The sequence below is a fragment of the Falco biarmicus genome, chromosome 11 (genome assembly GCF_023638135.1).
Source record: "Falco biarmicus isolate bFalBia1 chromosome 11, bFalBia1.pri, whole genome shotgun sequence".
NCBI classification, from domain to species: Eukaryota; Metazoa; Chordata; class Aves; order Falconiformes; family Falconidae; genus Falco; species Falco biarmicus.
In genome coordinates this window covers 31,202,717-31,223,922 of record NC_079298.1, presented here as the reverse complement: position 1 = coordinate 31,223,922, position 21,206 = coordinate 31,202,717, and the positions used below count along the sequence as shown (strand labels likewise).

At 38.9% G+C, this 21,206-nt stretch overlaps 1 protein-coding gene across 8 annotated transcripts in view; it reads left to right on the top strand.

Moving 5' to 3' along the window:
* CEP350 (centrosomal protein 350) overlaps window positions 1-21,206 on the top strand; it is a 76,484-nt gene that overhangs the window by 36,529 nt on the left and 18,749 nt on the right. For 4 of the 8 annotated variants that reach the window (XM_056356338.1, XM_056356336.1, XM_056356337.1 and 1 more), the window contains 14 exons: window positions 349-507; window positions 707-838; window positions 3,017-3,153; window positions 3,503-3,622; window positions 5,319-5,485; window positions 6,016-6,212; window positions 6,748-6,932; window positions 7,820-7,907; window positions 8,289-8,435; window positions 9,239-9,396; window positions 12,484-12,606; window positions 16,301-16,500; window positions 18,084-18,295; window positions 19,474-19,618. In XM_056356338.1, the coding sequence (XP_056212313.1) occupies window positions 349-507; window positions 707-838; window positions 3,017-3,153; window positions 3,503-3,622; window positions 5,319-5,485; window positions 6,016-6,212; window positions 6,748-6,932; window positions 7,820-7,907; window positions 8,289-8,435; window positions 9,239-9,396; window positions 12,484-12,606; window positions 16,301-16,500; window positions 18,084-18,295; window positions 19,474-19,618 (2,170 nt within the window). The remainder of the gene's footprint in view (window positions 1-348; window positions 508-706; window positions 839-3,016; window positions 3,154-3,502; window positions 3,623-5,318; window positions 5,486-6,015; window positions 6,213-6,747; window positions 6,933-7,819; window positions 7,908-8,288; window positions 8,436-9,238; window positions 9,397-12,483; window positions 12,607-16,300; window positions 16,501-18,083; window positions 18,296-19,473; window positions 19,619-21,206) is intronic. The other 4 variants (XM_056356341.1, XM_056356340.1, XM_056356343.1 and 1 more) reach the window with 3 other exon arrangements.

Genomic DNA, 21,206 nt, shown 5'->3' with positions numbered 1-21,206 from the left:
CAGTGTAGTTGTTCAGGCAGGATCATTTGTCTTACTCCATTAAAAGGATATTTTTGGTTGAAATTTCTTTACGTTGACAAGATTGCTTGTTCTAGTTTGTTGAGTTAATTGGTCTTTAAGTCCTCTTTCTTTCTACACTGTGGTGGAAGAGTATGAGGAATATGCATTATTTACCGTCTGCGTAAGAAGGGAGTGTCAGTTGGTAGGCTGAAAATTTTACTTTAGCAGAAGAGGCACCACCAGTAGAGTAGGTCTAGATCTTTCAGAGGTGGATGCAGCAAGTGGCTAAGGCAAAAAAGGTCTTTTCGTGTAACCTGCATGATTAAAACTTGTTTTTCTGATCCGTAGGCACAGCAGCAGCGCCATGAACGGGACTTAGCTCTTTTGAAAATCAAGGCTGAACAAGAAGCTCTAGAAAGTCAGAGACAACTGGACGAGGCAAGGCAGAAGGCAGCTCAGGTAATGCTGCCCTTCAAAAAATGTGGAGTGTATAACAGGCAAAATGCTGTAAGTAAATTCATGCCTACAAGTATTCTTAATTTGAAGCTGTAAACATCATGAAAGTGCTGAAGGGGTTTAACATAGCTGAAAAGAGCTCTTAGGGGCCAATTTCAAACTTTTCTTCATGTAGGTTTTGAGACATAAAGCTGTAGTTATTATAACTAGAGAATTCTGAGGAGCTGAACTGGCTGTGTTTTCTGCATAGGTCCATGCAGAGTCACTGCAGCAACTGGTCCAGTCACGGCAGGAGGCTGTACAAGAGACCCCCTGCAAGGCTGCAACCAAGCAGGCAGGAACTGTACTTGGCACTGCAGATGCTCCTCACCAGATTCGTGAGGTAAGGTCCTGAGTGAAAGAAAAAAGCTGTTATAGTTTCAGTATTATTTTGGATACTTTTATGCCTCTATGTTATGTTCAGTGTCAGTGCAACTTAACGTGACAAGTGATAGGACTTTAAAGGAGCTTTTCTGACATCATTACTTAGAAGTCCGTCAGCAGCCTTAAATCCATGTTCACTATTCTTATGATCTTCCAGTTAATGAACTGTTAAGAAGCTTGTTCTTCCAGGGTAGATTGATGGAAGTGAACACATCAGCTTGAATTTGTAAGAGTTGCGCTCCACCGGGGGTTGATCCTGTATCTATTTCATATGCAAATCAAATTGGAAAAGCAGGGAAATAACAATTTTGCTTACTTCTGAAGGTAGGGGACCAAAAAATAAAAACAAAATAAGGAAGGGGGAGATCCTCAGCAGAGCTCTTAACTTGATACAGAGTTTCAAGGCTTTTTGAGTGTCTGTTCTTGTGGTATACAGAATATTTATTAGTTGTCTGTTTTGTACATTGGTTTATCAGTTTGCATATTTGTTGTTCCCTGTACGTAGCAGCTGCTTCACTTATAGGTAAAAAACACAGTTTTAAAAAAAACCAACTAATTCAAACCCACAGAAGAAATGCTTTTGCTTCTTCCTAGTTTAGCAGTCATTAGGATTAGGGTTAGGGATGGAGTGGAGAAGGCTGATGAGTGGGAACGTAACTGTTCACAGTTTACACACATGATGGTGCTTAGCAAGGCTGGTTTTATGATGGGTAATGGGACTGTAGAATAATACTGATGTACTTGTTCTGGGCTTTGAAACGTGAAGTTTAAATAATTTTTGAATGGACAAGAATGGGTTAGGTTAAAGAAGCAGAAAAGCTCGGCCATCTCAGATACATGTAGTAGTTGTTGGTAGTAGGTAGTGAGGTCTTGGATAAAGACAAATATTTGTAGTTTATAGAGCTGAAGTGGGTAGAAACCAATTAAGAAACAAAGTAGAAGAAACGGAGACAGCTTTTATTTGGTATAGAGTTTTAATTGCTTGGCTTGCTTTATGTTTGAAGTCCAAGAGTAAGTGGAGCAGTTGATGAGGACCTGGTCAGTGGTGATGGGCTAGCAGAGTAGCTTTTCCATCCATGTTCAGAAATGACTTCTGATATTCAGTTGAAAAAACATTTATTTGAACTGGAATGCAGCAATGGAAATGCCAGTTACCAATGTGCTGGGAATATTTTTGGATGTACTCTGTAATTGTTTATGTGTAAAGGAATGGAGTTTTATCTTCTGCAAAAGAGATAATGTAGCATGCTACTATACAAGTTTGTTTGCTTAAGAGTTGACTGTCGTAGTAATGAAGGAGAAAACAGTGGGTGATGTATACAGACAATCCAATTTAAAAAAATACTACTTGTTTCTATAAAATTTGTATATGTTAATTGAAGAGTTAACAAAGAAACTCACTATGTGTATTGGAAGTTATTGAAATACAGGTTATTCCTACCTTTAATACCAACCAGAGTTCCCTGCTCTGCAAGACACAAACCCTTGAACAAGAAGAAAAATACTAAATTCTAAAGCTTCTGAAAACCAGTGTTATCTGCTGTGGTTTCTGAAGTTTTTGGCAGTCACTGTGTACCTGACTAGAAACATACATTAAAAAGGATAATTTATGGCTATCCATTTATTTTAATGCTGCCAGTTTTAGACCTGACAGTTTGCATGGTATTGGAACTTAAACTTGTTGCTTCCTTTGGAGTGGAAAGAATACTTCTTGCTCTTTGGGCAAGATACACTTCAAATGAAGAAGAAAACATTGTTTCTGCCATTTGTGTGTTTTGGGTTTATTTTAAATTAATTCTAATGGTAAGTCGGAATGTTTTATTATGTAGGAGTCATTCTACTTATCAGAGTTTGGTTAAGTTGATTACAATGATATAAGTAGTATCTTGCATGTTTCATGTCAATAACTGCACTCTTCATAAGTTAAAGAATATGTATTTAAAGAGCAATAAGCACCTCCTACAACCAAAATTGACATGTATGTTATTACAAATCATCTTAAAACCATGTCTTACACGTTCCATAAATGCCTGTAAATTTGTTCAGTAAATTGCCTGTGAGAGTGAATATTCTCTCTTTCAAAAACATTTTGATGCTGATAAGCTCATTGTATTTCTTTGATTTTTATTGTGCTCAGATGACAGAGTTAGCACGAACCCAGATCTCAGATCCTGTGAGTGCTCCAGCTGCTCCAGTCACCACCTTGTTTGACCACCAGCGACAGCATCATTCAGAGTTCATGAAACAACTGAGAGCTCTTACTGATACGAACAGGTTTTGCCTAATGTTTCACATCTTGGGAAGGGGGAAGTAAAAATTGTTAGGTTTTGCTTCACCTATTCTTGAAGAAAATTTTAAGATGTTCTGAGTGAGAATTTAAGAAGAGTTTAGATTCCGTCTTTATGGCCTTAATGGTGTATGCCAGAGGTGACATTAACTGATTCTGTGAAGCTCTATATAGAAGAGCAGAAAAAGATGTTCTAAATGTTTTGTGGAATAATGTAACTAGTCTAAGCTGTGATCTTTTCAGGAATTTATAGTAAACTGATGAAAGCTTGTGAAAACTCTATTATTCTTTGGTTTAAGACAATGCAGATTTGCCCAAAATGCTTTTCTTTCTCAGGAAATGTGAGTCTGGTGCCATATCACAAGGTAAAGAGGAGACGGGTGACTCAAAACAGACATACTCACCAATGTTTGATAGTTATTCAGAATCCTCAAGGTCAAAGGTTCATGATCAGAGGTAAGAAGACTTTAGATTGCACAGGGGTTTTTTGCTATAAATAAGACTAAAGTACAAAGGACTATCAAAATTCCTTCCAATATTTTTTTTAAAAAGAGGGAAAGTCAATATTAAACCTTTCCAACAAGTAAAGTTGCCTTATATTCCAGAGCTTGAAGGTTTACATGCCTACCAGAATATGCTTTGTCTTTTTAATTAGAAGTCCTACCACACTGTGGTCAGCAGTGTAATGGTATATTGCGTGTTAGTATCTTCAGTTTTGTATTTGTTCCAGTTGGACACTTTTCTCTTTCGTAACGTAGGAATAGTTGAGTTCCACATGTACTTTCTCATTCAGCTGAATTAGCAAGAGTCTAGCAAGCCAGTGAAGGGAAAAGGTTTTTCTGTATATCTGGAATACAGTGTCCAGTTTTGAGCTCCTTGGTAAAGAGCAGACATTGACATGCTGGCACAAGTCTGGTGGGGAACCACCAAGATGGTTAGGAGGCTGGAGTCTGTGATGTAAAAGAGAGGCTGAAGGAACTGAGCTAACTTAACCTAGAAAAGAGAAGGCTTGAGGGTGCATTGATCTAGTTGCAGTATCTTAAAGGTGGGTCGTTAGGTAAAACAAGGCTAGACTCTTCTTGGAGGTGCACGGTGAGATGACAAAAGGCAATGGTGACGGACTGCAGAAAGGGGAAAATCATTGGGGAAAAAAAAAGTGCTCCCTGTGAGAGTGGTCAAACACCAATGGGGGTGTAGGGAGGTTATGGGATCCTCTGTCCTTGCAGGTGTTCAGAACTTGGGATGTGGCCTTGGCTTTGATTGGATGTAATACCCTCAGAAATTGTTGGGCTGAGACGATTCTGATTTCTGTGCTGTGGCCTACTTACATACTTATATTGTGTCACCTTTGTAACCTAAAAGTCACTTTAAGTCTCTGTTTATCTGAGTCTTTTTCCCTGTCCTAAATACGTGCATTTTGTGCCCTTCACATTTTTTTCGGTATCTTTTTGAAATGGGCTAGAATGAAAATGCGGTGCAGGCACCTGTAGAGCTGCCTACTCTAACGTGCATTACTTTCTGTTCTGTTCTTTGTGTATCTGGCCATTTTGTTAGGGGTTTGTTTTTTCTTCACTGCTGCTTTGCACTGGCTTGAGATTTTACATGAAAGGCCCGGAGTATTGCTTGTCTGAGGTTTAGATTTGACTCATTTCTGCTGTTGCTTTCCAGTATCTTGCCTGTGTTTAATACTGAATTTTAGCTTTTTGTTTCCTTTTCGCTTACGTGATCTAGTTAGGTCCTGTGAAGTTTCTCACAGCCCTTCTCTGATCTTGACCAGCTGGAATGATTTTATCCTCTGTAGTTCTTCTGATTTAAAACAATATCACTGTCTCACTCATACTTTAAAAAAATGTAAGGAGAGATGTTTGCAATGTTTTATCATCAGTACTCATTGCCAGGTAGAGGGTGTGCCTACCTACAAACCACTTGCATCCTGAGGTAGAATAAAAATAACAAGTTCCATTGTCAATCAGCAGCTTGATGAGGCTTGGAATTTTGAAGTAGCTAAGCTGCGCTTTAAAAACAAAGCCAAACCCTCTGCATGCCAATTATTGCTGGGATGTTAATCATGGTATTTACAGTAGTAATGTAATATAAATATTTTGAAACGTGCAAAGTAATGTTTAAAAAACCATATCTCTTGATAACACAGTAGTACCAGCAGCCGCCAAGAGAGTCCTTCAGTTCCTTCTTCGAAGGAGAATGAGAAAAAACTTTCCCGTCGTGAAAAGATAACTAGCAGTATTGAAGAGCAGGCTCATACTGGTGTGGACGATTCCTTGCCAAGTGATAGTATTTTATCACTGCCAGATGAAAAAGGTTAGCTGTATTGTTTGTGTGTGATGAATGTGAAGGTATTGAGAGGGGGAGGGAGATGCTGTTTCAGAATTAGTTTGTGAAATAAATGAGGGAATATGGGTGGAGAAAGTAGAGCCCCAGGGGAATCGGTAGCCTCTTAAGAGGTAACAGAGGATGGCACAGTGAGATGGGAACCTTTGAAATCCTACACATCTGAGTGGTGGAGTCTGTGGGTTATTCTGCTTTCTGCTGTGCTAGTTATGGCCAGATGTTCGCTTGCTGAATACACAGGCTGAATGCCAGCTGTTTCAGCAGTCCCAGAAATGTGTTTACACCTGCGTCCAGAAGTCTGTTAGGCCTTTTGAAGCTAGATAACAGTGTTTCATGATGTCTTCGAACTCATGGTCACTCTTTTCTAAAAACACCAATTTTTCTGCATTAGTTATCTTCCTGTCTTTCTTGCCCCCGTAACCTCACTGAGATGAGAGAGTTAAAACTGCATTCATGATACATACCTGAGCATAAAACCACTTCTCTGATTTCTCCCTTAGATTCTGCTTCTGTTGCAACAGAGTATTCCCTGAAATTTGATGAGTCCATGACAGAGGATGAGATTGAGGAAAAGTCGTTTCGGTCTTTGCTGCCCTCTGAGAGTCATCGCAGAAATAACTTGGAGAAGAAACGGGGTAATCGTGATGATTCTGATGAGGAAGTCTCCCCAGAGAAAACAGCTCTGTCATCTATCAAGGTGGGTTAAGCAACCATAGTTAAGGTAAATTAACTGAACTGAAATGGTTAAGCTGATGAGCTTCAAGTGAGCCATTTGTAGTTGTCTTTACAAACTTTAGGACTCTTTTCTCCTTGTGGTTCTCTGAGCATCTCAAAGCTTAGAGTTGTGTGAATCATGCTGTATGTCGCTGTTCTACACATGTGATGACTTGACTTACGAAACAGTCCATCCAGGCCTCTACCTGTTCACTTGCGGCTTTGGAGGAGTGACTTTTTGAGGCAGGTTATAAAAGCCCAGTGGATTAAGTCTTCCTACTATGCTTACACGCAGCTAGGAAGTACAAGAAGATGCTCTCTGGCCCAAGAAGGGATATCCCAAAACTGTCATGCAGCCCAGGGCAGAAAAAGCTGGTCTGCACAAAGCTCAGGTGTAAGAGGGGAAGCTGGTTTTCCTCTGGTTTTGTGTGTGTGTGTGTACATGCACACTTCGTAATTGAAAAAAGCCTTGGAATTTCTGTGTTACCAAAACATGCCAAATTTGTCTTGCCTTCTAGGACCTAAGCATGCCATTCTCAGGGGGGCAAGATAGTTTCTCTAAATTTACTATGGAGATGGTAAGACAGTATATGAAAGAGGAGGAAATGAGAGCAGCTCATCAGTCCTCACTGCTTCGGCTCCGGGAGAAGGCTCTGAAAGAGAAGACCAAGGCTGAATTAGCTTGGCTGGAACACCAGAAGAAGTAAGGCAGCTCTGATGCTGACTGACCCTTTTCTTACACTTTTACTTGAATTTTTTTTGTAAGATTTTGCTTCCAGCTCACCTCTCCCTTATAAAGTATCAATAGTTGAACTAATCTGACATCAGTAATCTATACAAATGTTATTGTCACTTGGAAAGAACAGAACCCAGTTTGTAAGTGTGCTTTGATGTTTACATTGAATATGGTCTGATAAAAGAGAATTTTCTTGAAACAGCAGAAGGTCAGATATTTGTCAGTCAGAGAAGGTAGTCCCAGCCATTAATCTGCAAGTCTTAACTCAAGAAGCTGTGACACCGTCAAAGAGACCTCCATTAGCTTGTTGTCTGTCTGAGGTTGTTTTGGTTGACTCAGGCCAAATTTTGTGAATCTGGATGTGTGTTGTACTTCATGATTTGTTTCCAGCCTAACATATACTTTGTCCTGAAATGCTACTTGCAGTACCGAGTGATACTACTGAACAGTGGTGGCCAGATTTAACCAATAATACTTTTCCGTGGTCACTCTGCATTGTTCACCAGACGTTTTCTTCTAATTTCTTGTCATTATGGCTTTGACAAAGGATTGTGAGGTAGTGACTACCCAAGTGACCTTCCTTGGGACAGGACTTGCTCAAATGGTGAGCATGCTGCCTCTCCAGAGTTTCTACCCATTTATGTGACATCTCATTTCACCTGACCTTTTAACTGTGCATGTCTAACTACACAGTACAAAATATTCCACTATAGAATATGCTAACAATTAAATACAGGCATATACTCTTCTGCAAGTTAGGAAGAGTCAACTTTTTTTTTTTTACTTTAAAGAGTAAAATGCTCGTGGTTGTGCACTTTTTCCTTATTTAATCCTTTCCTCCAAACTATTTGCAGGCATTTGCGAGACAAGGGAGAGGATGATAAGATGCCTCCTATTCGAAAGAGGCAGCGTGGTCTGCTGCTCAGATTACAGCAGGAAAAGGTAACTGATGCCCTCTAGGAAAATCCTGTTGAAACCCCTGTATAGCCATTAAACATTTCAGACACTGTAAAAGCTAAGAATTGAGAGCTCCATACCAGGCTTTTGGATAGGAAGCTAGCAGTATTTCTTACCAGTAAGTTTTATTCACATTTCTGTAGTACTTAACACTTCGTTGTAAAGGGTCCTTCTGTATCAATAATCTCACTGGTTGAGACTTTAAAGTATGCATAGATCTGTTCTTTGCTGCTGAAGTCCAGGCTAGTTACTTCATCATGTAATTGCAGTAATTTTAAACCCATAGCGGACACTGTGGCAGCTTTAGAGTGTGTTCTTGAAAGCTGTCTGTCACAATTCTTATGCTTAATCTTTCATACCTAAAAGGCAGAAATTAAGCGTCTTCAAGAGGCTAACAAGGCTGCTCGGAAAGAGAGACAGCTGATCCTTAAACAGCAGGCAGAAATAGAACGAATCCGTCAGACTACAATGAAACTGCAGGAAAAACTAAAGTCTGCAGGAGAAAACAAGCTGGTAAGTGTTCAGTACAGAAGCTGGAGTCCTGCCTCTCTGATCATGCAGCTGGTGTTTGACTTCAGTGTTTAGAGGAATGGAAAGTTAAGAGATTAGAGCTATCACTTGGAAGTTTTGTCTGCCTCAAACGATCTCATCCTCTTTATCTCAGCAATTTTGTGTTTAATTTCTTTGAAGTATTGTTTAAGGAAATGTATTTGGAGTAGTTGTAAAATGTTTTGCTTTAACTGTGCAGTAGATGGTGTTTGTTAATTCTCAAGCTTAACTAATGACTTCGAGAACATCAGTATTTTGATGCTTAGATCTCTTAGGCTCTGATTTTGTTTGATTATTTATCAGACCCCAAAGAACTAAATGTTAGCACTAAACCCAAAATTGCTGCTTTGTGTGTATGTTAGTGTCACTACACTAAGTTTCTTGCATCTCCATTACGAGATGGCAAGATGGGATTTTGTAACTGTCTGCCTCCTTACAGAATTTTGAGGAGACACAAGTTGAACAGTAGTAGTAGTATAGAAAGGATTGGTTTCCTGTTTAGGTAACTAAATTCTGCTGGACTTTTTTGTTCTAGATACAGGTAAGGGAGAACTTAAATTACAGGGGGAAAGGGTGTACTAAAATACTTTATGTCAAATTAAAAGGAAGTGGGAAAATGAAGTTAAATCTGCAGGTGGACAAACTTACCTGAAGTAGTATTTGATGTAATTTGGGGAGAAGGTGAATTAACACAATTTTTAAGATGATTGTAAAATAACTATTCTTACTTTTAGTGTTGCTTTTTTTTTTTTTATTAACAATTGCAGGAACTTCACAGCGAGGATGACACCAAGCAGAGCAATGGTTCCAGCCCACTTCCAACTGATGCAGAAACACGGAGCCCTTCCCCAATCTCCATCTCCAGCAGTGAGACTAGTAGCATTATGCAGAAACTTAAAAAAATGCGCAGCAGAATGGATGAAAAGTAACTTTTTTTTTCTTATGCAAAAGTTTACTGTTTTTAATAGAACGAGTTTGGCCAGTATCTGCACTAAAAATGACCATCAGAAAAATTAGAGGTGTTGATGACCACATGCATTTTGATCTGAGTTGCCTGAAAAATAGTTGATTGGGAGCATTAATAGAACAATATTAATCTTTGAATATAATACTTTAAAGGCTATGATTCTTGCATGAATACTGAGATTCGAATGTTGTTAGCTGGCAAACTGTATAGTCAAGGGTTTGCTGTAGAAGATTGGAGGAAATAATTAAGTTTATGTGCAGTTTCAGTGTTTGAAAACTAAGACTGGATCTCTTGATTTGACCTGTTAAATTGTTTTGAATCAAAAATTGTTTCTGCATTTTTTCAGAGTAGGAATTACTTTGTCTGCACTAAACATCCCAAGTGCCTTATGAGGATGTGCTCATTAGTTTGAAGCCTTAAATTCTTATTTGAGACTAATCCATTAAAAATCTGGCCTCTGCCAGTTTCCACAAGAAATAGTCTTCACTTAAACAATTTTTTTGAACTTATAACCAAAGTAGGTGACTATGTTGTAGCCCTTATGGGTGTTCTTTGTAATGTTTTTTTTTTCTTGAGACTCCTAACGCAGCTGGATAAAACATCAAAAAGCAAGCACTTCCACTTGTAAAGGCAAGCTGTCTGTGACTCCTTAGCACCCTATTTGGTTGAAATCATTAGAGAAACACATTTCCAACACTTGCATGTATTTGTATATGATGCAGATAAAAACCAGTAGTAGTAAGGGAGGATTTGGTGTAAATAGGAAAAAACCAAAAACACGTTTTAGTTACATGGTCCTCATGTTCTAGCCTGAATTGATTGCTGTTTTATTCAAACTCTTCTGGTAAGGTCCGGTAAACTGAACAGCCAAAATCACAAATTATTTCAAGTTTCTGAAGTGTCGTATTTCCAAAATGAAATTCTTAGCATTTCAAGTCACATGAAAACCACCACATCGTTATGGCAGCGAACTTTTTCTCAAAGTATGTTTTGAGGTTGGGAAATGGCTTAAGATGAGGGCTTCAAAGGGATGTACTCTGTAGGCCATGTTGACTTCTTGCAACAAAATTTTTCTTCTGATCCTATATTTTTTGTTTAAAAGAGGGTCTTTGTCTTATATTTTCCACCCAAGCTTCAACATAGAAAATTTCAAGTGGTGATACAAAACCAAGCTACAGCTTATGACTTTTGAAATATAGTAATACTATAAGGGATGACAGATACACTTTTATATTCAAGACTTCCTGTGCCACTTTTTTCCAGGTAGTGGTTTTGTCAGTATTGTTTTTGAAATCTTATTTTTTCAAAGTACCTTCATTTCTGAGCAACACTTATGATTGCAGAAAGATTTACATATTAATAAATAAATGTTCTTAGTATTACAAGGGATAGTAGTAGGTACGAAGTATGTTCTACCCTTAAAGATATTTTAATTGTCAGTTTAAAATACTGCTCGCTTTTCAAAAGGTGGATAGCAGGAGTTGAGCTGAAACAATTGCTTTTAGGCAGAACGAGTGGGAATTGTGTGTGATGTAACATATGTGGCCATGTATTTTTATTTTCACAGTTTTGTCTTGGATTGCTGCATATGTTCAAAGGAAGTACCATTTTCTGTAAACATAAATGATTTTCTAGAACTTGATCTTCCTAATTGTATAGCTTTTGCACACCTTTTGCAGGTATTGTGATAGCAATAGCAGTACTTATAGATTGAAAACCAGTGCCAACTTTGTATTTTTTTTTCATGTCCTTTTTGTAAAACCCGTAAGAATAATATTAACATAATAGTGAGACATTTTGGTTTGGATGTAATGATGGGAAGCTGCCATTTGAAGGGAATCAGGCTGTGAGATACGGCAAAAGGAGAGAAGCTGAATAACGAGTGAAGTACGAAGGAACTAGAGGAAGGAATTGGGAAAGCCTGCTATGCTGGATTTGCTGTACTCCGTAGCAAGGCAGAAATCCTTTGGCTTCCTTACTTATGAGGCAGCTTTAATATTTCTCTTCTGCTGAAAGGGGAATGGAAGAATAGTTCTGTTTTAATTTAATTGATGAGTCTGTGTAGACTGCATGGAACAGGAGCATGCTCTGTCAAAGAGAATTAACCACTTTCCCCTTGATTTTGTTGTATATGCAACTTTAATGATAATCCATGCAACAGAAGAACTGATGAAATGCTCATTTTCTTTTGCTTTTCTTTAATATGCTGCTTAGCTTGCATTGTAGTTGATAGAGCTATATGGAGCATGGTGTTTTTCTGTAACTGATAATTCATTAGGAATTAGCTTAAAATAGTATTTTTTCAGGAAATACCATTTTAAGCACAGCTGTAAGTTTATATAGATTTTTTGAAAACGATAGGCATTATCTTTCTGCAGTTAGTACTAAAAATGAAAGAGGCAATATGTGAGTGTTCTGAGACCAAATCTGCACTTGGTTGCAAAAAATTAAATAGCAGCTAGGAGTTGAATTATGGGTGTATGTACACAGGCTTTTCTTGGAATTGCTCATGTTTTAAAAATACAATACAAAAAAATATATCTCACTTTTTTTTTTTTTTTGTCCCTTTCACTGGTGCTTACCTTTGGAGAAGTATTTTTATTGAGGTTTCACCAGGTGAATGAAAATGTGTTTAAAGTTTCAGGCTAGCAATGTTGTTCATATCGCAAAACCAGCATGCTGTTTAATGCTAATATTATCAGCAGTTAGAATAGCAGGAGTTGCAAAAAGATCATGTTGAGATATTTTAACCAGTGCATGTGGAATTCTGCATCCAAGTAATAAAACTCCTTCCAAAATTTAAAGAAAAATACAGCATTGTGAAAGTGGCTTGCCTTAATTAACAGAAAATGAAGTGTTGTAAGTGTGTGTATTCTATTACCTTACGCATAACAGTGTATAGTTTTTCTGCTTCAGATGTTGGGTAATAACTATACAATGTTAAATGCAATTAATTTTAAAGTTCTTTGCTAGATGCTATCCTTTTCTCGTTCTTTCTGCCTTTTTTGCTATCTTAGTTTTAAACTCTTCCTCCTTATTTTGTAGACACTGCTCTCCTGTTCACTACTTCTTCTCTGTCTTTACGTCTCACCACTGGGCCTCTCTCAGTGTCTGTTTTCCCAACCTCCACCCCAAATTCCAGCTGTATATCTACAACCAATTGGTCAGGTAACTGTATCTTTCTCAAGTGATAGACTCTTTGATAGAGCATGCTCTGTTCAGTCCCAGAAAGTCAAGAAGTTCTTCCCCAGTGAACATTTTTGACCCTTTCCTCACTGTTCCCAAATCTTTGTTAATGACATAGACAGTGGGATTGGGTGCCCCCTCAGCAGGTTTGCAGGCAACCCCAAGCTGGGTGGTGTAGTTGGCTCACTAGAGGGAAGGGGTGCCCTCCAGAGAGTCCTTGGAAAGCTTGAGGCATGGACCAGTGTGAACCTTATGAAGGTCAGTCAACAAGGCCAAGTGCAAGGTCCTGCAACTCGATCCGGGCAATCTCCAGTGTCAGTATAGACCGAGGGATGAGTGGATTGAGAGCAGCTCTGCCGAGAAGGACTTAGGGATGCTGGTGGACAAAAAATGGGATGTGAGCTGGGAATGTGCACTTGCAGTCATATCCTGGGCAGGAAGTGCAGTGAGCAGGTAGAGGGAGGTGATGTTCCCCCTCTACTCTGCTCTCGTGAGACCCCATCTGGAGTACTGCGTTCAGCTCTGGGGTCCCCAGTGTAAGAAAGGCATGGGCCTGTTGGAGTGTGTCCAGAGGAGGCCATGAAAATTGTCAGAGGGATGGAACTCCTCATCTGTAAAGACAGGCTGAGAGAATTGGGGGTGTTCAGTCTGGGAAACAGAAGGTTCTGGGGAAACCTTATTGTGGCTTTTCAGTATATAAAGTGAGCTTGCAGGAGAAACAGAGAGACCTCTTACCAGTGCCTGTAGCAACAGGAGAAGGGATAGCAATTTTAGACTGAGAGAGGGTAGATCTAGGTTAAATATAAGGAAGAAACTTTTTATGAAGAGAGTGGTGAGACAGTGAACCATGTTTCCCAGAGAAGTTGTGGATGCCCCGTCCCTGGAAGTGTTCAAGGTCAGACTGGACAGGGCTTTCAACAACCCGATCTAGTAAAAGATGTCCCACTTGGTAGTAGTGGGGATGGACTAGATGATCTTTAAGGTCCCTTCTAACCCAAGGTATTCTGTGATTCTCATCTCTTATTCCCACTGTGTTCTGAGTGGCAGGTGGACAGTTTGCTTTGCTCCCACTGTCTGGTCACTACCTCAGAATAGCTGTTGAAACTGTCTGGTTTGGGTTTTAAGTCTATATACCTTGGATATACATGTAAAAGTACATGTTAGAACAACAGGTTAATGCTTCCAGGTTAATATTTGGAATGCATGTATAAAATGTGTGACGTTAGCACCAGAGAAATAGACTTTGAAATCATGCTGGTGTAGTCTGAGTGCTGCTGCTTCCTCTTTACTCCCCCAGATATAAAGCTTCATAGATGCCAGATGTAGTTTTGCACTTTTTTTTTCTGTAAAGGTGCTCCTGGTTTTGAGGATGAATGGGTACCCTTGGCGTTGCAACTGGAACCCTCTAGACTGTAGTAAATATTAGGGCAGTGCATATACTACCTTGTGGCTCCAACCTTTCAAACCCCAGGGTTACAAAAGGGTCTGCATCTTTAGCCGTGCTGTTTCAATCCTCCTCTTCCTATAGGCTGAATATTGGAACCCACTTTCTCTCCCATCACTTCTGTTGACTTATCTTTCTTACTAAGTAGTATTTGTGTGGTGATTCGTTTAATGGTCATTTAGTTAATTCTCCTCTTTGTGGTCTTCCGGGTTAATTCATTTGACATCTGCTTTTGAGGAGTCCTGCTCTTTTGAATCTCTTTATTTCAGTCTTTCTCTTGCGTTTTACTTCAACTGGACTTGCCTCCCTCAAGATCCAGTAAACTGTGAAGATCCAGACATTCTGATGAAATCAAGCTGTAGGTGAAGGAAGAAGAAAAAGTTGCCTTCTGCACTGAAATCATTGTGATAATGACCTCCATAATGACTTCCAAACCCATGATCTGCCAGACTAATTGGAATTGATGTGTATCTGAAAGTAAGAGTTGATAAATCTGGTAGTGCTGGTGAAAGACACAACATAAGCATGACTGTCCCTGTCATGTTTGTAATGCAGTTAGTGTTTGTAGTCTGGTTTCTTAATGTTATTAATCTGTTGGTTTTGCCTAAGAATAGACAGTGTTTGGTGTTTGTCTATAGAAAGTGATAAAGTAATGCACAAAGTAACAGAATCTGTCAGCTTGAAGGTGGCAGGTGTCCCAGAGACTCTTGACGTGCTTCTACTTTTCACTTGGTCTTTTTTTGACCATAGGAAAGAAGATTGTAGGCATGTTTTACTGGCTTCTGAAATCTTGATCTTCACATCATAAATTGTACACCTTATCTGAATCTTAGAGAAGGACTTATCTGAATCTTAATCTTTCTGATCAAGTGCCAACTCACTTTTCCAGGGAACAGAATGAAAACTAAGTGAGCAAACAAGAAATGTCCCTTAGCAGGCAAGACTTGCAGAGCAGCCAGTTGGTTATTCCAGCCTCTGTAAATAAAAGGGTTTTTTTAAACACGAGAGATTAAAAGGCACAAATGAAATTATTATCTGCTTTGCAGCTTAAAAATCTTGATGCTAAGTGTTTAGGATGACTTGAAAATTACAGATTATAAGAGCATTTGCAAAGCAAAACATCACAAGTCTTAGAAGACTGCCTTTTTAGGCACCACACCTTCTGTAGCAATGACAATGTTTGCCACTCTAGCTGGCAAACCATTTATTTTCTACAGAGTGATTCTATCGTATCTTAAAAATGGCAGCACAGGAGATGAATGGATTGATATACACTCTTCTCTAGACTTGGCATGTTAGAGGTAGTATGTACAATTGATGTTGAACTTGCTTATCTTTTTCTGCTATTTGCATTTACTGTCCTAAAGGTTAAATGCTATGATCTTGGTTACTTCCATGTTTATAAATGAGATACAGTTGTTCAGGAGCTGGCAAACAGAACGAATATATGCACATAAACTTACACCTACCAATTTCTATAAGAATTCCCTCATGTCTGTGGTTTCATGGATAACCTAAGAAATCTTTGTCAGAAAGAAAATATCTGCTAATTTTCAGCATGAGCTTTACTTTTTATTTATTCTTAAACTAGTAGCCAGGCATGTTAGTAGCTGGGAAAAAACAGTCCTGCATCCTTATTCTCTTGATGCTTTCAGCTCACAATTAGCATTCCCAGTTATCCATAGAGATGATGCTTAAAGGAACAAGGATAAAAGCTCCAGTAATTCAGGAGAGCTATTAATACTGAATCACCTTCTCTTATAATTATGTATTTGGAAAGAACTGTGGGGCAACTGGGCAACTTAAATTTTTCTGTTACTGGGATTAGCAAAAAGAAAGGTTCATTTTTCAAACAGTCGCTGCTTTCTTGAGGGTTCCAGTTTAATACCACAGGTACTTTTGATGTCCTGAAATTGGGAATTTACCCCTGTCCATTTCAGTGAATAGTTAGTAACACTTTTAATGATTTTGAAGATCTTTAAAACGTAAGCAGTATGTTTACATTATGTTGTAGACTTTACTTTCTGCAAAGACAAAAACTCTTGTCTACTTGCATGGATTTTTTTTCAGCAGCCCATCAGAAGTCTAGGGGATAGTAGTTAGTATGGATATTGTGCTAGAAAACAATTTGAATAGCTATAATTCTGCGAGTTGTGGCAATAGAGCATTTGAGTATCAGGACCTTTGAGTGTGGTTGGCTGTTTTCCCATTGTCTTCTGCTCTGCCTGTCAGGTTCCTAACTAAGCGAGAACAGAAGCTGATGCAGCGTCGGCAACATGCTGAAGAATTGTTGGAGTGGAAACGCCGCCTGGATGCAGAGGAAGCAGAAATACGACGGATAGAAAAGCAGGCTCTAGCTGCCTGGGACAAAGAGCTGCTCAAAACCAAAATCACCAAGAAAGAGCTGGGGGATCAGAGAACTGAGCCCAAAGGTAATAGGAAGTGGGGGGAAGTGATGCAAATGACAAGAGTAAAGTATAATTTGACACAACGATTTCTTAGGTTTGCACTTTCTTCCTTTTTTGATGTTTTGGTGGTGGTTCTTCTCTGGACACTTAGAATTTTGATTTCTGCACTCTTTACTGCCTCCTGTTGCCTTGTTCTTTTATTTTACACCTTAGTTAAATATGTATTCCTCCTTTGCTGTATATCTTCTCAAGTAAGCAGTGCAGCATAGGCCCATCAGATGTTTCGGCATACAGTTGAAACTATTCCTGTCTTTCCAAACAAAAATATTGCGTGATATTTTGCTGATCATTTTTTGAACTTTATTAAAACCATTTTCCCCTGTAGTGCTCGAAGTGTCTATCCTCTTAGCCTTATGTTGGTGAGGATGGTTCTTACCAGCAGCCGCTTTCCCCTTGTCTATGTTTTAAAAAAATTGAAAGCATTTTTTTCTTTCCTCTGTTGTTAATGCAACATAACTGTTTGAAATGTGCAACTGAGCTAAAGTGTGCTGGAATGTGATTAGTGTAAATGATGCTGTTGTGAGGGAAAATAAGTTCCCAGATGTTGGGAGCTACATCTTCACTGTTTGGTCTTAAGTGGACCATACTTTCAGCATGAAGCACAGAGAACTGGATTGTGGTGGGAGAAAATAATGAAACTTCAGGAATTGTTCTAGAAACAATCAATTTTCCTTTTTTCCCCACTTTGCTGAAAGCAGGCAGCATGTCCTTTGAATGTGCAAAGGGAATTCAGAATTACGCCCTATTACACTTGTTACGGAAAACAGTCACATGGATTTTAGGCATTGTAAGACATTTTAGAGGTGATGTCTGTATGAGTCAGTGAGTTCCAATGAACAAAAATTCAGCATGAATGCTGAGTTCTCATCAACAGATGAGAAAATAGCACTTGCTTTCTATTATTTGTATCTACCAGTAAGCATTGGAGCACAGCCCTGCTTCAGAATTTCCTCTCCCCAGCCCTTGCTCAAATATTGCATAGTTCTCCATGGCTGCCTCAGTAATGCTGTGACTCCTGCGGAATTCAGTAAACAGGAGTATTGAAAACCCAACTTATTATTTTACTTGTTGCCATTTGAGAGAGTCATGATGAAATCATAACATTAAAATGTTTTCTGTAACTACTGTAAAGGAAGCAATCAATTCTAAATTCAAGATCTGGCTTGCAGATTATATGCTCCTCCATGACTTCTTAAGACTAATAGTGACTCTTGCTGGTGTATGGTCAACTGGAAGGACAGGTTTCCCTAACAATCTTTTTGGAGTGTGTTGTCTGGAAAATACTAGAATATCTCAAAAAACTCTTTATTTTAGACATTCAGTGATCACTAAGAATGTTTGGCAGTCTTAAATCATAGTTCTCTGGTAAACGTGCTTGTTCTTGCTAAATATTCCACCCTCGGTGTCTAGGTGAGTGAAGTAACTCTTGCCAATTCGACATGTGCTGGTAGTAGTTGCTGCTTTCTATGCAGGCAGCAGTATCTCTGAAGGCGTGTAAGTCAGTGCAAGTTCTTACACACTTTGGTTTTTCTCTCATTGAATCTAAGAAACAGCTAGCGAAGAAGAGTCTCCAGTGCCTTCTTGCTCTCATCTGAACAGTGAAAGCTCTATCCCAGAAGATCTTGGCAGTCTAGCTGCTGAGTCTGTCCCATCAGAGACTATGTGCCACAGACAGCCAGAAAGCCCAGATCAAAGTACAAATAATGAGGAAATGGTTTATTCTGAAGAGTTCAAGTCCTCTGTCTCACCTGGCAAACTTGTGAGTGAGCTTTTTGTGCTGTATATATTCTTACACTTGTAAAATCCCAGTTATCAGAGATTATTAGCTGTGTTTGCAGTGCCATTTTACATTACTGTGAATGAACATTGTGATCAGATATGTTCTTTGAAGTCTTAAGGAAAAACTGCTTCAGCATAGGGTTTAGATATTTTTAAACTTGTGGGTAGTCTTGCAAAATGTTTTGTGTATGTCACGTAGGTATGCAGTATTAAGTGGTAGAACACTGACCCAGTTTACCAGTGTGAATTACCTGTAGGCTAGCTTGTTACCATTGTATAAATTCTTTGAGGCCATGGAAACTATGCTCTGTTTTTCCGCTTTGCTTTATTTGGAAGTAATGTATCCCAGGGCATATAGGAAGAGGCAGAGCTGCAACCTCATGCACAATCCTTTGGGTTTCAGATTATGTCTGCTTGCTAGCTAATGCTGCCTTATTATTGTATACCAACTGTTATTTGTACTTGGTTGTTAATTTCGACAAGTTTCTCATCCCGGTAACTTTGCCCAGTGAGACAGAAAATGCACTGTCTGTGGGGTTAAAGAGCTGCTCATCTAGACTTATTACAAGTATTTTCTTGGAAAGTTTGCTGAGAAGGTAGTGAGGTAAAAGATGTAATATGTTCCAGAGGTTGTGTTCAAGGTGTGTGGTATAATGTTGAAGCAGTAAGCAGCATTTTGGAAGAATATTTGCTCTTAGATTTTTTTGCCTGGCCTCAGAGAAATAGTGCTCTGTTGTTTTAGTGATTTAGGTTGTCATCTTGCATCCCGTGCATGAAATGGTCCTTTTGCTTTCACCAATACGTTGTACTAGGAGTTCCTATTGCGGTAGCTGTTACCAAATAAGATTACATGAACTGTATCGAACACCTGTGAGTCAGAAGCATGTCAGTTCACTCAGGTGGTAATAAGCAATCTAAGCAGGTTTACTGAAGTCTAGGTTCTAAGAAAGGAGTCAGCTATTGCTGCTCTTGGTATTTTTGTTTCATATAGCAAACTAAGGTTAAATTATTCTTAAGATAGTTGGATAGGTACCACTGGTTATGAGATGTTCTCTAGTCATGCTGTTCTTTCCTTGTAACTAGCTTCTGATGACGATGATCTGCTTTCAGACAGAGCTTTACAAGCAGTTACTTACTTGTCCTTTTCTTTTCCCATAGTCTCCTCCCAAAAGCAGCGTATCTGTATCAAAGCAAGATTCCAGCAAAAGCAGCCATAGAACTGGAGGACAGCTACGTTCACCTGTAAAGTCTCAACAGATATCTCACAACTGGTCTGATGAATCTCTATCTATGACACAGTCAGGTAAGTGTAATACCCGCTTGGGTTTAAGTTGCTTTTTCAAAGCTTTTGCTTTTAACAAGTGAACTTGAAATGCAGACATAGATGTGGGGAGGCAGACAGAAATTCCTGGAAATTGCCAAGGTTTGGGATTTTGTGGGAGTATTTTCCCGTGAGGTAATTTAATCACTTCAGCTTAAGAAGGTCTTAATGTGTAAGAAGGTCTATATATTATCTCTTCTTTTAGAAATCTTTGATTTCAAATGCTGAAGAAAAGGTATACGAGGTGGGAAGCTGATCAGGATGGTGCTGGTTTCACAATAAATCATTCCATTATAAAGAGATGAATCTTCCAAGCTGCTGAGTAGTTATGTTGTCATTGCTATGTCAGTCCAATTAATGCGTAGACAAGATCGTCAAAGATGAAAGCATGTGCAGATCTTTCCCTTATGAGTTGATCAAGAAAAGCTATAATTACATAATGGTCACTTACTATTTGGGAGGAGTTTGTAATTACAGTGGCATCATAAAGTACTCCTGATTAGCTAGTGAGATTCCATTCTTTTTGTTCTCCTTATTTGGGTTTTTGTGTTCGGTGTTTTGTTGGTTTTTTTTTTTAAGTTCTGTAAATGGTTAACAACAGTTGTTAATGGAAAAAGAATACGGTAGTTTGATTGTATTTACTGGCTGTTGTTGATGATTAAATCCTTCATTATGGTGGTTTGTTGTCTTGAGAAATTAGATTGATTAGCAAAATGTCCAGCTGTTCCTGCTGGCTGACCAAGTGAGACTGGTGACTTTCTAGCGTGTTCAGTCCGGCAATTGGCGTTTGTAAGCATCCAAGCCTTTTGGTCCAGAAAACATTATAGGTAATATTGAGCGTTAGAAAAGCAAACCAGCGAAAATCCTTCTCTTAGGAGCTCTGCAGCGCTGCTATAGAAGAGGAAGGGAGACATCAGCTGCAGGGAGGAGCGCCAGTAAGACTATGTCAGATAAATATTTTTAAGAGTTTTTGGTACTTAATTGTGGTAGCACCGATGTGGAACAAGGATCTTGTTTCACACTATGTTGATATACATTTAAAACAAGGAACAAGTAGACATAATCAGGTGGGCGGAAAAGAACAAGTAATGAGATGCTGAGTCAGCTTCTCTATAAACTTGTTACAGCAGAAGTAATGAAAGTAGTAGAGTTACGGTAGAATGGGGTTGTCATGCCGGGAACGGATCTGAGTATCGGGGGACAATGTATCAAGGGAAAAGAGGTAAAACATCATCAATAGTACTGGAAGACCAGGTTGCATGAAGTTCTGAGGATGGAGAGGAATGGAGAAGATCTTATAGATGTTAATAAGGATAACGATTAAGAAAAAAATTGTTGGGGTGGAAGGTAGCTACAGTCAGTAATGGCATCATAGGAGGATCTGTAAAATTGAAGTTGGAGCAAAGATATGTCAAGAAGTTTTGTATAAGCTATTATTGAGTAGTCCCCCACATGTCTAAGCTCAACTCTACTCCCATTCACCCTAAATAAGTTGTCATCCTGAGGCCTGACAACAGTGAAAATCTCTGTGTTGTTCAAATTGACTTTTTTCCAACTGTTGACCAGTCAG